The sequence below is a fragment of the Daucus carota genome, chromosome 3, assembly GCF_001625215.2.
Source record: "Daucus carota subsp. sativus chromosome 3, DH1 v3.0, whole genome shotgun sequence".
NCBI classification, from domain to species: Eukaryota; Viridiplantae; Streptophyta; class Magnoliopsida; order Apiales; family Apiaceae; genus Daucus; species Daucus carota.
In genome coordinates this window covers 16,662,279-16,679,928 of record NC_030383.2, presented here as the reverse complement: position 1 = coordinate 16,679,928, position 17,650 = coordinate 16,662,279, and the positions used below count along the sequence as shown (strand labels likewise).

At 35.4% G+C, this 17,650-nt stretch overlaps 1 protein-coding gene across 1 annotated transcript; it reads left to right on the top strand.

Annotated features, from left to right (window-relative positions):
* The first annotated feature begins 12,635 nt into the window (after positions 1-12,635).
* LOC135151399 (nucleolin 2-like) lies at positions 12,636-14,287 on the top strand. Its single transcript, XM_064089835.1, has 3 exons — positions 12,636-12,971; positions 13,197-13,847; positions 14,153-14,287. Exons 1-3 carry the CDS (start codon positions 12,636-12,638, stop codon positions 14,285-14,287), a joined length of 1,122 nt encoding a protein of 373 aa, XP_063945905.1.
* Positions 14,288-17,650: the final 3,363 nt, after the last annotated feature.

The window sequence follows — 17,650 nt, the reverse complement described above, 5'->3', positions numbered from 1 at the left end:
AAAAGTGGGTGAAGTGGTGGGACCCATCGATTTTTAATATATAAAAGAGAGATAGTGGAGTAAAAGTAGTGTGAAAAGGAAGGAAAAATGATAAAGTGGTGGGACCCATTAACTATTTTGGGAAAGTTTTGTAATGTAAAGAAATGGATGGGACGTCCAAAAGAGGTAACTGTAAAGAACCTGGTGGGACGGAGGGAGTAATGAGAAAGCTAGTTTTCTTGATGTTCGTACGAATAAAAGCAATTTTGAAGGGTTAGTGATATCAAAACTTAAGTTCAATAGATTAAAACTTGAATCATAGCTTTCATATGGCACCAATTTAGGGACCTAAGATTATGTATTTTTGAATTGAACTTATTAATTACTTATGAGTTATTAATAATATAATGACAAAAACAAAAATTTATTTATGGGTAACTTATTTCTTTTGGGTCACCTTTATCATAAAAAGTTTAAAAAAGTTAAATCACGGAGAAAAATATCACAAACTAACTTCTGAATTTAGTTCAGTTTCTGACTTATTTTAAATTTTAATCCGATTTCTGAATTATTATAAAATAATAGACATTTTTTAGTTTAGAATCAAAAATAATATTGATATTCAAATTTTAAGCCAAGATAAACAAGCTCACGATATAATGTCTACGATAAATGAAGTAACAAAGATGATGGCAACCAAATATATATGTTATCATATTTGTATAAATACATCAACAACGGTGTCATCCAACCACATTGTTTCTACACAATATTGTTAAAAAAAAACGTTAATAATAATAGATATATATTGTCTATTCTCAAGATTTAATATAAATTTCCCTTCACTTCACAAGTACAAATAGAGGTCATCATTTCCCAAATCTTTGATAGTAGTCATTTCAGCTCACCGAAATATTAGTATATTTGTTGTACACATGCATGATTTAGAGATGCGGCAGTGCGAAACTGATTTCTCCCCGAATTCTAAGAATCGAAAGTAAAGTTGAGTTTGTTTGGCAGCCAATCCTTAGGATTCGAAGGAGAATTGATATGATTTGACTGAAAACCCTGAGTGTCCAAAGCAGAGGTGTGATGTTGAAGATCCTCCGAATCCAAAACTGATTGGTTTGGCTTCAAATCAAGGCTAATGTCATTGATACTTGTCCTACGCTTCTGTTCATGAGTTTTTGTGTTTCGCACCTTGAATTTTTGGGCATGACTTGCTAATTGAATTGTTGTTTTTGTAGTCACGTAATTTTCCGATATAATTTTCCATGCTCCCATTCCCTCTTTTTCAATCCCTTCCAAGAATAACCTGTTGTATAATAAATCAAAACAAAACAATAATGTTAAAAATATTGTATGCCACATTAAATTAAATAATTTGGCTCGTACAAACTAATTACTATGATTGACGGAAAAAGAGTTTATCATCAAAGGATTTACAAGTCAAATTAGCTATGAATAATAAATATGGATATTAAAACTTAAGATTTAGTGATGGAAATTTCGTAAATATTAAATCTAATAATTGATATAAAATATAATAAAATATGTTACTGATGTTCTTCTGGAGTCCATCTTGTCCTCTTTTTGTTTGGCCTACAAGTCGCCTTTTTGGTCCCTCCCTCTTTTCTTGTCACCTTCTCAGTTTTCATGCTTTTATGAACGGCATCTTCAAATTTACTATTCGATGATCCTAAAAAATTGACATCTTTGCTTAAAATTTGATCTGGCTTTTTAATGGGCTCAGTAGTTTGTGTTGGCAGAGCAACATCTTTAGGAAAGATCATACAACTAGTATTATTGACATTGTCACCGGTTTGAACTTCATCTAATGATGATTTTGAAAAGAAATGATTATTAGAAAAGTTTTGAAAATACATATTATCAGGTGGGTGGCTTTAAGTTTCTTATGGGTAGAGCTAATATTGTGATAGAAATTGTTTCATGTTTGACCTCTTATATAGGCACTTTGGATGGTTCATCTCATACAAATTAATAAAATATGAAATCCTCAATCAAAATCTCCTAGATACTGAGTTATGAAGGCAGTTGAGAGTTGAAACAGATATTATAAAAAGTTGCACCGTTATATAGATATACTTCTATCCACAAATATAAATATATATAATTGTGTCACACTTCACGAACTACCTCTTAAATGTACAATAGAAAATATATCTATATACGCATAAAATATATCTCTATCAATCACATTATCTATTAAAATATTTAATTTGAAAATTAAAAAAAATAAATTTTAATTATCATTCTCAAAAAAATTGTTGAAAAATTAACCATAATATCTCAACTAGTCCTATTATAGTATACTAGCTTATAACACGTGCAATGCACGGGAGTTTTTTAATTATTTATAAGCTTTTTAATTATATTGTAAATGGTGTGAAAGCATTTAATTTACAAATAATAAATTAAAATTTTAAATTAAATAAAGTTTGAAATTATGATTTGTTTGTAAGTAGGGATGGGCGCGGGGGCACTTCGGAGTCGGGGAGTGCTATCCCCGCCCCCGGTCCCCGAATTCCAACCACATCCCCGCCCCCGCCCCCGCCCCGAACCCCGAACGGGGATTCTTTTCCTCCCCGATCCCCGCCCCGAACGGGGAACGGGGATCCCCGCGGGGATTCGGGGAATATTTATTAATAAAAAATAATGACTTTAGAATATATAATATATTTTTTTATAAAAAACAAAATATAAACTCCTAATATACTAATAAAATGATATTATCTCATATTTTCAACATTAAATCATTTTAAAATTGATTAAGATAATTTTAAAATTATAAAATATATTATATCACAATATAATTATAATCGCCAATGAAAATAAAGATTATTTTTAATTTTAATAATATTATAAAAGATATCTATTTTTAATTATTTATTTAGTATACTCCCTCCGTCCCTCCCATTTTTTTACACTTTCCTTTTTGGGATGTCCCACCCAATTCTTTACATTTTCAAACTTACCAAAAATAGTCAATGGGTCCCACCATTTCTCCACTTTTCTTTCCTTTTCACACTACTTTTACCCCACTATCTTCTTTTTATACATTAAAAATCAATGGGTCCCACCACTTCACCCACTTTTTCTTCTTTTTTCCACTACTTTATACATATTTCTTAACCTCCGTGCCCAACCCATATGATAAGAACTGGAGGGACGGAGGGAGTAATATATATAAACATATTATTGTTTTTATATATATACACAATCGGGGTCGAGTAAACACAAATCCCAGACCCCGCCCCAATCCCCGAATTTTTTATAAAACTTTTTACCCGATCCCCGTCCCGCCCCCGAAAAATTCCCCGAATCCCCGACCCGAACGGGGCGGGGATCGGATCGGGGTCGAGCTGGGCGGGGTGAATGCCCATCCCTATTTGGAAGTAAGAAATATTGTAAAAATATATAGGTTCTACTTTTCAGATTTGTTTATGTAAAAAAAAAAACTGGTCACACATGTTGGATCATCCGACAGTGGCGATGCAGTATAAAATACACCGTCACAGCCATTAATGGCTTCAAATAAATTATTATAATCAAGCCATTCCTTTTCTCTTATGTATCATGCCAAGGTATTAAATTTTTTTTTATCAAATTTCAATATATATTGAGTAGAATATGTCAATATTTGACGTCAACTTCCATTAGATTATATTTATAAATGTATTTTATATTAAAATTATTATAATATGATTTAAATTTGACTTACTAATCTTAAAATATATTAGATAAAAATAATTTTGTGACAGTGCGATTTATATGATTCTATGATTAAAGCTGGTAGGAATATTTATTTTGGATTAAAATATCCGGCATATTAATTTTAAAATAAATTAGATAAAAATAAATTTATGACGGTGCGATTTATATGATTCTACAATTAAAACTGGTAGAAAATATTTGTTTTGGATTAAAAAAATTATAAATATGTGAAAGACATAATTTGTTTTAGATTTAAAAAAGGAATTATAAACATGCAAGTAGATATCAATTGCCTTAGAGCATCTCCAATGGCGTTGGCTATAATCGTTGGCTAAATGAGACATGTAAGACATTATGTAAAATTTGTTGAACCTATAAGACATTTTGCTTCAATGGTATTGGCTATATTGGTTGGCTATAATTTAAAATTAGTATGTTATTAATATTTTAGATTGTTAAAATAGAATATATCAGTTCATTATGGTAATAAATGATGCGCAATATTCTTACAGATTTCTTACAGGCCTGTAGAGGTTCGACAAATTTAGCCATCTATAGGAAGTTGGCTAAATTTATAGACAATAGCTGAGCATGGTTGGAGTTGAGTTTTTTGACCTGTTGGCTAATTTTTTTTATTTTAGGCATGCCAACTCACCTTTTAGCCAAGAGCTTTCGATGGTTGGCGATGCTCTTATAGAATTAGAAGTTAATTTTGTTCTCCCTTACGCTTATTATATATAAGTATATAATAGGATCATATCTGTCCTAAGTGGTTTTTTAGTAGAACCAAATTGAAAATCAAATTTTTACCTAAGTCGTAAGTGTTAAATTGTTTGTACATGTTATATATGGTTAGTATTTTACATTAAAATTAATTTTTATGCATAAATATGATTAATCTTAAAATTATTTATAATATTTTAAATTAGAATCAAATGATATTTCACGGGACTTTATATGATAATGATTCAGTATGAAACAATATTCTATATATATTGTTAGATATAATTGATGATTACTAATGTTCTTAAAGTTTGTTTTAGAACAGGAGTGATCAGAGTTTAAGCTTGAAGCTGATCAGAGTTTAGTAAAGTCTGACCAGAGTTTGATAAAGTCTGATCAGAGTTTACATAGTCAAGACTCGTCAGAGTTTACACGTGGAAAGAGCTCAGAAGCGGATATACTTCAAGGAAGGATAGAAGCGGAGGAGTGATTTGCTGACTATGGAAACTAAACAGAAAACTGTAGTAATCTTTGATTGATAGAATACATAGCTGATTTATAGGATATCAAATCAGAGATTGATTTTGTAACTGTGTCTATATAAACACAGATTAGGGTTACTCTATATGAGTTAAGTTATCGAGTACATTGTTAAGAACCCTAGCAGCTCTTAGTGATAATATATAAATCACTGAGAGAGTTTTTGTAACCATTCAAGCTTGTGAATAAGAGTTTACTGCTTTCAATCTCTTAAATTGTCATTCTGCTTTATTGATTGTGTTCACTATATTAACTTATATAGTGAGTTCATAGGACCTAACAAGTGGTATCAGAGCCAGCTCTGTTAAGATAACTACAGTGAGATCTTAATCACAATCATGTCTGAAAAATCACAAGCTTCATCTTTTAGAGTTCCAATCCTTAAGGCATCTGAATATCCAGTCTGGAAAGAAAGAATGATCATATTCCTAGACTCTGTTGATCCAGAATACCTTGACAGGATCTATGATGGACCACATATGCCCACCAAGCTCTCTGTTGGGCTTGCAGATGAACCTCAGAAGATGGTTCCAAAAGAAAAGAAAGATTATACCCCTGAGGACATCTTGTCAATTGGTAAAGACTCTAAGTGCCCTTGATAATGCAATGTCTAATAGAGTGATTGGGTGCAAAACTGCTAAACAAATCTGGGATGCTCTGGAAACTAGATGTCAGGGAACTCAGGCCATAAAGAAAAACAGAAAAACAATCCTTACACAGGAGTATGAGCACTTTGATTCAAAATCTGGTGAGTCCTTGACAGATCTGTATGACAGATTTGTCAAACTGTTGAATGACTTATCTCTGGTGAACAAGGAATATGATCTTGAAGACTCAAACCTCAAATTCCTTCTGGCTCTTCCTGAAAAATGGGATTTGAAAGTCACTACAATAAGAGACAATCTTGATCTTGGAGAAATGTCTCTTGATGATGTTTATGGAAGACTGAAGACTCATGAACTTGAGATGGAGCAGAGGAGCAAACGTCATGGAGGAAAATCAAAGGAAAAGCTCATGTCACAAAGTCTGACATTGAGTCATCAAACTCTGATGACTCAAACTCTGATGTTCCCTCAGACTCTGAAGAAAGTGATGATGAGATGATGCAGTTGGCAGCATTGATGGTGAAAAGCTTCAAGAAGTTGGCCTACAAAAAGTTCAACAAAGGCAAAAGTTTTTCAAGGAAAGACAGAAACTCTGACAGAGTTTATGATAAGAAGAACTTTAGGAAGAATGAGAGCAAGGAAGGGAAAGCTGGAAAAGCTGACAAGTATACCTGTTTCAACTGTGGTGAAAAGGGTCACTTTGCATCTGAATGCAAGAAAGCCAAGAAAGAAAAGGAAAAAGCCTTTATCACCAAGAAAGGAAACTGGACAGATACATCTGATTCAGAAGAAGAAGTCAATTATGCTCTGATGGCAAACACTGACAACAACTCTGAATCTACTGCTAAGGTACCTCATTCTACTCTTGCCTTTGATACTGAAGATATAACTGAGTTAAGATTGTTCCTTAAAACTTTGCATATCAGCTTTAGAGATCAGACTTTAGAGAATGAAAGATTAAAATCTGAAACTCTAAGTGTAAAGAAAAGGAATGATTATCTAGAAAAAGAATTAGTTCAGATGTTAGAAGTTCAGAAAGAAAGAGATGATGCTGTCATTGTCAAAGATGAATTATTAAAGAGGTATGCATCTCTTCAATCAGAACTTGCTAAGGAAAGGGATATTATTAAAACATGGACTAATTCAGGCAAAACTACTCAGGATATCTTAGGTAGTGGAAACTGGAAGAAGGGACTAGGTTACACTGATAACTCAGAAGCTGAGTCATCAAAAGCAGAGTTTGTTAAAACTCAAAAACCTAAGGTTAAACCTGTTAAATTTGTTGCTGAATCCTCTAAGTCTAAACAGATTAGACCAGAATCAGAGATTAACAACAATTTAAAATCTGATAAACCCAAACAGGTTAACATAGGACTGATGACTCAGAAACAGCTTAAACATAAGCTTAAAGAGGTAAAGTCTGATGACAAAAACAAGGAGCCTAGGAAAAATAGAAATGGCAAGGTTGGAATAGACAAGAGTAATAACTACATGCCTATTCCAAATGCACCTAGGAAGACATGCCATAACTGTGGAAATACTAATCATCTTGCTAATTTTTTCAGGAAGAACAAGGACATTAACTCCTTACCTACAAAGTCTGGAGTTAGAAAAAGTAGTATTAGATATAAACCACAAGATCCATGTTTTCATTGTGGTAGTTTATGGCATTCTATTTATACTTGCAAAGAATATCATAGTTTGTATTATGATTATTATCAATTGAAACCTTCTTTGAAAAAGGTTAATAAAAATTCTGCAAGTACAAACTCTGTTTCAAAGTCTGTTAGCTCAAACTCTGATAATGATAATTCCGCTGCAAAAGCTAACAAACTTAATAAGGCCAAGGGATCCAAGCAAGTCTGGGTCCTTAAAACTAATAATTAGTGGTCTTTGTGATTGCAGGGCAACAGGAAGAATATTCAGTCTTGGACAGTGGATGTTCAGGACACATGACTGGAAATAAGGCCCTGCTGTCAGAGTTTGTGGAGAAAGCTGGCCCAAGTGTTTCTTATGGAGATGGCAACATAGGAAGGACTCTGGGATATGGCAACATCAATCTTGGAAATGTCATCATATCAAATGTAGCTCTTGTTCAAGGGCTAAAACACAATTTACTCTCTGTCAGTCAGATTTGTGACAGAGGATATCATGTTGATTTCTATGAAGAACACAGTGAGATAGTAAGCAAGTCAACAGGCAAAGTGGCAGTGATTGCTCACAGACATGGAAATATTTATGAAATCCACTTGCCTACAAACTCTGAAGGAAAAGCAGTTTGCTTATCTACAAGAATCTCTGCAGAAGAAAGTTGGAAGTGGCATAAGAAGCTCTCACATCTCAATTTCAACTCCATAAATGAGCTTATAAAGAAAAAGCTTGTGAGAGGACTTCCTGAATCACTACTCACATCTGATGGATTATGTGATTCATGTCAAAAAGCCAAGCAGAGAAAGACATCCTTCAAGAGTAAGACTGAATTCTCAATAAAGAAGCCATATTATCTTCTACATGTTGATCTATTTGGACCAGTTAATGTACCATCCATTGCAAGGAAGAAATATGCTCTTGTCATTGTTGATGAATATATCAGATACACTTGGGTATATTTTCTTCACTCTAAAGATGAAACAGCTCTGCATCTGATGGATCATGTGAAGCAACTGGACCATGGATCTGAAGACAAAGTAAAGATCATTAGAAGTGATAATGGAACTGAGTTCAGAAATTCAACAATGGAAGAGTTCTGCAAAGAAAGAAGTGTAGTGCAACAATTTTCTGCACCTGGTACACCACAGCAAAATGGTGTAGTTGAAAGGAAAAACAGGACTCTAATAGAAGCTGCCAGAACTATGCTTGATGAGGCTAAATTACCTACTTATTTCTGGGCAGAAGCTGTTCAAACAGCTTGTTTCACTCAAAATGCAACACTGATTAATAAGCATGGCAAGACTCCATATGAGATGGTAAAGAAAAAGAAGCCAAATCTGAAGTACTTTCATATATTTGGGTGCAAATGCTTTGTATTGAAGACTCATGCAGAACAGCTTACCAAGTTTGATTTAAAAGCTGATGAAGGCATTTTTGTAGGTTATCCTCTGACAACAAAGGCCTTCAGAGTCTATAATCTAAGAACCAAAGTGATCATGGAATCCATACATGTGTCATTTGATGACAAAAGAATTATGGGCTTAGCAGACATGGATGATCATGAAGAATTGCATTTTGAGAATGAAGAAATATTCTCTGATTCAACAAACTCTGATGAACAGTCAAACTCTGACTGTGAACAAAATACAGCAAACTCTGGTGAAAATTTACAAGTTCATGAAGCAAATGTTGAGGGGGAGCATCAGAATGTTTCAGACTCTACCCAAGACTCAAACTCATCAGAGAATGCTGACTCAAACTCATCAGAGAATACTGATTCAAACTCTGATAGCACAATTGTAGGGGGAGCTACAGAGAATGATCAACAGAATCAAGAGAGCATGGATCAAGGGGGAGGATGCAATGATGAAAATGGTCAACTTCCACATGCTAGGAAGTGGACAAAATCTCATACACCTGATTTAATAATTGGAAATCCAGAAGCAGGTGTGCAAACAAGGACAGCTACAGCAAATGAGTGTTTACATCATTGCTTTCTGTCACAAACAGAACCTAAAAAGGTGGAGGAAGCTCTTCAAGATGCTGACTGGATTCAAGCAATGCAAGAAGAGCTAAATGAGTTTGAGAGAAACAAAGTCTGGACCCTAGTACCAAGACCTAAAGATAGATCTATAGTTGGTACAAAATGGGTTTTCAGAAACAAAACAGATAGTGAAGGTGTAATTACAAGGAATAAAGCAAGACTTGTGGCAAAAGGGTACTCACAACAGGAAGGTATTGATTATGATGAGACATTTGCTCCAGTTGCAAGATTGGAGGCAATTAGAATCTTTCTGGCCTATGCTGCACACAAGAAATTCAAGGTATTTTAGATGGATGTCAAGAGTGCTTTTCTTAATGGGAAACTGGATGAAGAGGTATATGTTGAACAACCTCCAGGCTTTGTGGATCCAAAGCATCCAGACTATGTTTATAGATTGGACAAAGCACTTTATGGACTAAAGCAGGCTCCAAGGGCATGGTATGAAACTCTGGCTCAATTCCTTCTTGAAAGTGGATTTACTAGAGGTACCATAGATAAAACCCTGTTTTATTTGAATCATGGTAATGACCTGCTTTTAGTTCAAATCTATGTTGATGATATCATTTTTGGTTCCACTAATGCTAAACTCTGTCAAAGATTTGCCAAGCTCATGCAGTCTAGGTACCAAATGAGCATGATGGGGGAACTCAGTTACTTTCTGGGTTTACAAGTTAAACAGACTGAAGATGGGATTTTTATAAATCAAGCCAAGTATACCAGAAATCTTTTGCAGAAATTTGGTATGCAAGACAGTTCAGCTGCAACAACTCCTATGGCAACAGCAACCAAGCTAGACAAAGATACTGGTGCATCAGTGGATATCACAAACTATAGAGGAATGATTGGATCTTTGCTTTATCTGACTGCAAGTAGACCAGACATAATGTATGCCACATGTCTATGTGCAAGATTTCAGGCAGATCCAAGAGAGCCTCATCTGATTGCAGTAAAGAGGATATTCAGATATCTCAAGGGAACCACATCATTGGGATTATGGTATCCTAGAGAATCAGATTTTAGTCTAATTGGATACTCTGATGCAGATTTTGCAGGTTGCAAAATTGACAGGAAAAGCACAAGTGGGAGTTGTCAATTTCTGGGTGGAAGACTTGTTTCTTGGTACAGCAAAAAGCAAAAGTCAATTTCAACATCAACAGCAGAGTCAGAGTATATAGCTGCAGGCAGCTGCTGTGCTCAAATTCTTTGGATGAAGAATCAATTGTTAGACTATGGGTTATCCTTTTCTAAAATTCCTATTTATTGTGATAACCAAAGTGCTATTGCTATGACAGGAAACCCAGTTCAACATTCTCTGACAAAGCACATCAGTATCAGATATCATTTTATAAGGGAGCATGTGCTGAAAGGAACCATTGAACTTCACTTTGTTCCCACAGAACATCAGCTAGCAGACATATTCACCAAACCACTAAGTGAAGCAACCTTTACAAGGCTGGTGAATGAGCTAGGAATGATATCAGGAACTGAGTAAACATAATGGTCAGATCTTTCAAGTTTAAATTGTCAAATTACCATATGTATTGCTCACAAACTTGCCATGATATACTCTGATTATTAAACTCTGATGACATTCTCTGATGATATACTCTGTTTGTTATACTCTGACGTCATTCTCTGACGATATTCTCTGATGTTTGTAAACTCTGAATCTTGATAAATGATCTCATTTTTATTTCTCTGAGACAAATAACCTGTGAAGACACTATGAAGCATGATCTGAATTAGTAATCATGAATCTCAGTTAAGTTCTTAAATCTTGATCTCAATTTTGTGCTACTATTTAACACTATATGCATGTTGATATCATTGAGACTCTATTACTTCACATATCTTAATTATAAGTGAGACTGATTAATTTGCATTTTCTCTCAGTAAAATAGACAGTGATCATAAACTCTGATGCTATACACACCCCTGCAAATAAGCATGGTACTCCTTTGAGATCTTAGATGTCTATATGACAGTGACTGGGAAGACCCAAACATTTGCTGGTATTAAGTAATTGCCAAGATTTTATAATCTATGGTGACCAGTCACAATCTCTGATTACTGGAGAAATACTGTTGCAAAATTATATTTAAAGGTCGTGATTCATTTACACTGAAAAGCGTCCTGAAAAAAAAAAAAAAAGGGGTTAGTTTATTTTTCTTCATCAGAGTATGTCTGTTGTCTATGTCTTGAGAGTTTAAATAAATTATTTTTGTCTACCTTATAATTACAAAATTGTGAAATTCTTTAGTCTCTGATTTAATATGTTAAATCACACGCACTATTTCACAAGCACATTATTGAGCTATGGATTTTATGACAACCTCTGATTTTCTTTGATGAATTTTCTAAACATTATGTCTTATTCTGAGGTACTTAGAATTTTATTTTCTCTGTTTTAAATCTCAGAGTTTAAAATTCGAGGGATTTGATCTTGATTTTTAAAATCTTATACATTTCAGGAGTTCAAATATTCAGAGAATGTGAAGAGAGTGTTCCAAACGGATGTATTGTTAGTGGGTTTACACGAAAAACATTTTAATAGGAGAACGTGTAATCAGCATTTATAACTGCACATGTTTTACTGCGCTCATGATTATTACTCTCTTTTCTCCATGCCACTAACTCTCATCTACCAGTTAAAATCTGACAGGTGTACAGCTGAACAAAAACCCAAGCGTGAACAGCTAAACAAAATCTGAAGAGTTTATCACATCAGATTTTATTGCTTATTATTCACTTATACACCTCATTTTACACACACACTCTCCACAAACTCTTAATCTTTTCTCTCTGCAATTCAAATCTTCTCGTGCACACTTTCTCAAACACCTTCCTCCTTTACAAACTCTGATCTAATGGCTACTTCAGCTTTTACCTTTGCAGGTGTGGAATTTGTACCAAACAATCATGCAGCCATTCTTGACACCACTGATGTTCCAAGGGATTATCATCCCATTCAGCAATTCCTGGCACAGAGTGCCCTGGCCACTGCCCTTACAGCTCCTGCCGGACTCTCAGGAAGCCAAATCATCACCTTCTGGAGAACAGGGCATTATGACAATGGTGGTGAAGCTGGGTCACCATCCATTGTATTTGAGTATGACGGAGCGGAGTATGCTGTCACTCCAGCCACCGTCCGAGCAGCACTCAACCTGCCAGAGCATGCTGCTTACATTACCAATGGAGATGCAAATCTCAGAACTATGATGATTGATTTGGGCTACTATGACTCTCTAGATAAATTGGGTCAATTAAAGCGTCCAGGACTCAGAAAGGAGTGGAGCTTTTTCTTTGACTGCATTACCAGGGCCTTCCAGAAGAAATCTACAAACTGGGATGCCATACCAATGGACATGCTGCAGATTGGGTATTCTCTGATCTATTCTACTAATTTTGATTTTGGTAGACTAGTTATTACAAATATTGGTGAAAGAATGCATGAAAATCGTCAGATTATATATTTTTCACGATTCCGCCAATTGCTGTTTAAGGCCACTGTTGGAGAAGTGGCTTTAGATGCTGCAGATGGGATCAAACCTTTTAAACTTCATAAAAGGGTTTTCAAAGATCTCATATCTAAAGATGAGAAGAGACCAGTTCTCAGGCCTCTACAAATTCCAGCTCCATTGAGAGCTAGGCTTCAAGCACCACAACAACAGCCTCAACCCCAACCACACCATCCAGTATCTCCTACTGCCACCAGACAACCCAGATCATCAACACCAAAAACATCAAGGGCTGCAAAGTCTGATGCAGCCCCCTCTGCTAAGAAGACCAGAACCTCTGTTGCTACACAAGTTCTGAAGTCAAACTCTGATGTGCCAGCAAACTCTGACAGAGTTCCTCCTGTAAACTCTGATACAGTCTCTAAGACTTTAAACGCTGAAGCTGCTTCTCCACCAAAGCAGAAAAGAAGGAGACTTGTTGCAGCTTATGATTATGAAGATCTGGAAGCCCCTCCTGCAACAAACTCTGAACCTTCCCAGGCCAGTCCTAAAACAAAGACAACTAGATTTAAAAGAAGGGCAAACAAGCCTAAGAGGGCAAAGGTGCCCATTACTGAGATCACAGATTTTACTGTTGAGGAAGAGCAAGCACCATCCACTACAATTCCTGATTTATCACAAGCTCTGATGGTGCACCCTCTTCAAGTTGTTCCAATCTCTGCTACTACAGCATCCTCTACTTCATCTGAAGTAGATGAGGAAATAATATGCAAGGAACAAGCTGAAGCTGAGACAACAGTGTCTGATTCTCAAATTCCAATATCTGATCATGGACCCTCCACTCCAATTCCTCACTCTCCATTGAAGTTTCCTGAGGGTGCCATTATTCATGATACAGCTCCAGAAAACTACAAGTCAGATGCTGTAGTTGAAGAATCTGACAAGGTAGCTTTGGAAGCACTACAGTCCCTTGCTAAGGCTGGTGAAGAGCCTAGCAAATCAAAATCTGAAGTTCAAGAAAAATCTGTTCCAGATCCTGTTGAGAATGTTGAAGATCCTGCATCTGATGATGATGAGGATGATGACAGTTCAGATGATGAAAATGATGATGAAGTCCCTTTGTCTCATCAACAACAAAAGTGGGAGTCTACCAGCCAATATAATGCCAGGCTGCAGACTCTGAACACAAACTCTGAGCCACTTCCCAGGGATCTTCAGATTGATCCACCAAATGAAGTATGGGATAAACTCTGTCTGAGCCACCAGCATTCTCTGGAGCCAGCAAAAGCTGAAGATTTCCTATCTATGGCAGAGAATAAAATCACAAACTCTGATGTCATGTCAAGCCTCAAAGCTACAGTTCTTTATCTGAAGACATTTCATCCTGCTCATGCTCAGACATCTAAGTCTGTAGATAGTCTCAGAACAGAGGTAGCCAGTTTCAAGGAAACTCAAAATATGGACAAGAAAAGGCACTTGTTACCTCTAAAGGAAGACATGAAGAAGCTGGTGTCTGCCAATCAATCTCTGGAACAGAGAATGTCCACCATTGAGTCTACTCAAGAGAAAATGTCCAAACAGCTTGAAGTCATCCAATCTTCACTTTCTCTGATAACTTCAATACTGATTCCTGATGAGGATGATGTCAAAAAGGGGGAGAGAGTAGCACAAGTCAAATGCAAGTCTACTTCTCAAACTCTGAAGAGAAAGAAAAATGATGATGATGATGATGTGGATGACTTTACAAAGAACAAAAGATTTCAAGCTGCAACTGGTGGAAGTGTTTTAAACTCTGACAGTTCAAAGTCTAAGCAAAGCTCAAAGTCTGCTCCAGTTCCAACACATAATGTCACATCTGGATCAAAGCAAAGACCAGTGGCTGGATCAGATAAACCAATGACTGATGAAGAACTTGCTAGACTGATATTTGAACAAGAAAATCCAGAAGCCAAATTGGATTTGGAATTGATTGCTGCAGAGGAAGCAGAACTGAAGAAAGAACATGTTGAAGCTATAAACTCTGGAAAAATTCAAAAGCCTGCAAAATCAACTGCCAGACCAAAAGAGAAAGGGATACTGATCAAGGAAGCTACTGTTGCTGATCAGAGTTTACCAGTCAAAAAGATATACTCTGAAGATGAGTATACATCCAAGGGAAAAAGCAAAGTAGATGAACACCTAGAAAAAGGGTTGACTAAGAAGAAGCCTACAACCTCTGACAAAGATCAAGTTGTAAAGGGAAAGAAATCAGAAGCTGCAATCTCTGACAAAGCTCATGTTGCAGAATCACAACAAGAAAAATTAACCTCTGACACAGCTCAAGTTAATAAGGGAACAAAGAAAGACACAAGCTCTGACAAGGCTCAAGCTGTGTTCAAACCAACAACAACTCCATTACCAGGATTTGCAAAGCCAAGTCTGATGACTGAGATAAATTTTGAAAAGGGCTCAATTCAACCAATCTCTCATCGAAAAGCAGGAAGAGATAAAGGAGAACTGGGATCTAAATATGAAAAATTTGATCAGAGTATAGGATCAATGCCAACAGACCCCTCATCTCTCTGTGCTCCCAAGACTGGAGCATTGCAAGAAAGAATGGACAAACTTGATTCAGTCCAACTGGTGAAGAATGACAGAGGTGATAACATCCTTATCTACTTCATGTCTGATGGAACAGTGTTTAGAGTAATTGAAGCTGATCTTTATGCTAAACACTGGGAGGAATTGAGATATGTCTCACACATATTTCAAGTAAAGAACAAGTCATGTCAACACATCTCTAATCTGCTCAAAGATCAAATCAGAAGAAAGATGGGTATTACAGGAAACAAGAATGCTGGACCTTTTATTCCTAAATACTTCAATCATCAAGGACAGCTGGTTGAGATGAAGAAGAATTCAGCAAAAATAGTAACAATAGCTGGAATCAGTACTCTTGCATTCAATGAAGAGTCTGATAAAGCTTACAATATCAGGCTGGATAGAGACATGAGAAGAAACAAGATCTATGATCTCAGAGCTGCAATTTACCAAACTGGAGTTTCAGATCCAGAGCTAAGAGAGATCAAGAGACAGTTGATCACAGCACTTACAGAAGCTGAAAGAGAACTCCTCAGAGAATATCTAAAGACAGCTCATGGTGTCTATGAAGCTAAGGAGTAAAGTATCTGTAAGTTTTAAAAGTTTTCTGTTATATAACTAAACTCTGTTGCATTTGACTTATCTGTTTTGACATCATCAATTATCTGTTAACTTGCACATAACATATTTATGCACAAGTTGGGGGAGATTGTTAGATATAATTGATGATTACTAATGTTCTTAAAGTTTGTTTTAGAACAGGAGTGATCAGAGTTTAAGCTTGAAGCTGATCAGAGTTTAGTAAAGTCTGACCAGAGTTTGATAAAGTCTGATCAGAGTTTACATAGTCAAGACTCGTCAGAGTTTACACGTGGAAAGAGCTCAGAAGCGGATATACTTCAAGGAAGGATAGAAGCGGAGGAGTGATTTGCTGACTATGGAAACTAAACAGAAAACTGTAGTAATCTTTGATTGATAGAATGCATAGCTGATTTATAGGATATCAAATCAGAGATTGATTTTGTAACTGTGTCTATATAAACACAGATTAGGGTTACTCTATATGAGTTAAGTTATCGAGTACATTGTTAAGAACCCTAGCAGCTCTTAGTGATAATATATAAATCACTGAGAGAGTTTTTGTAACCATTCAAGCTTGTGAATAAGAGTTTAATGCTTTCAATCTCTTATATTGTCATTCTGCTTTATTGATTGTGTTCACTATATTAACTTATATAGTGAGTTCATAGGACCTAACATATATATATATATACATAAACAAATCAAACTAATATAATATATGATATGAAGTTAAAATACTTAATTGATTTAATTATATCAAATAAAATAATTTTATATATTATATGTACTATTTTATATATGTGTGTAGGCAATTGCTCAAATACAATGCACTTAAATACAAATCACAATAAACCACATCAGTCATCCAACATATGTCATCACCCAGCCCGACATCGCCTATCTAGGTTCCACCCCCGCCCTGTCCCCCCACCCCCACCCCCGTTCAATCCATCATGAGCCCACTAGAGCCTCGCTAAAGCTTCGGACAGCCTTAGACACGCTCTAGATAGCCTTATTAGTCAAAATACTTGTCACATCTCGTTACATTAGACCTCATCTGACCCTGATATGTTTCATCTAGGCCCAACTCGGATTTTTGGCCCTGAAATCCTTCCATTCTATTTAATTATATTTTTTTGTATTTAGTTTGTATTTTAGTGGTTAATGTTGGAGCAATACCTTATATATATACATAGAAGATGATAACAAAAAATTAAAAAAAAAAAATATGCCAACATAAATTTAAGAGTTCATTTCTTAGCATGACTTCGACTACATCCTTTGTCACAGAGGTAACACTTAGCGTCTAATTGGCGAAGTTTAAAATTATGACTATGACTTAAAGTAATTAAATGTGGTAAGTTGGGAGTTTGAATGTCGGTTTAGATAATTTTGCCTTATTAATGATTTATAAATTATTATAAATATAATAATAAAAATAAAAGTGACTTACATGTAATTTATGACTTATGTGCATCTGATAAAAATAGGGGAGAAGATATAAATGTCAACTTATAATTACTATGTGACCTTGACGTGTGTTAGGAATAATAATGATGACTATCGAAATACTAGAACAGAGTCTATGTAGTGAAGTTTTTACTTATCATATTTTGACAAAAAAGTTGATCGGAGTCTATCATGTGAAGACAAAAGTCTGCTGATCAAAGTCTATTACACTACCACAGTTTGTATGCGCTTGAATAGTCTATAAAATTTGCAGGAAAAGAAGGTCTTAGATCTTAAAATTGAAA

Excerpts from the sequence above, each read along its gene's own strand:
- LOC135151399 (XM_064089835.1), top strand. The coding sequence starts at position 12,636 with ATGGACATGCTGCAGATTGGGTATTCTCTGATCTATTCTACTAATTTT. Across the intron at positions 12,972-13,196 it reads AACCCCAACCACACCATCCA|AAAAGAAGGAGACTTGTTGC; the intron begins GTATCTCCTACT and ends CCACCAAAGCAG. Across the intron at positions 13,848-14,152 it reads ATGATGAAAATGATGATGAA|TCTCAGAACAGAGGTAGCCA; the intron begins GTCCCTTTGTCT and ends GTCTGTAGATAG.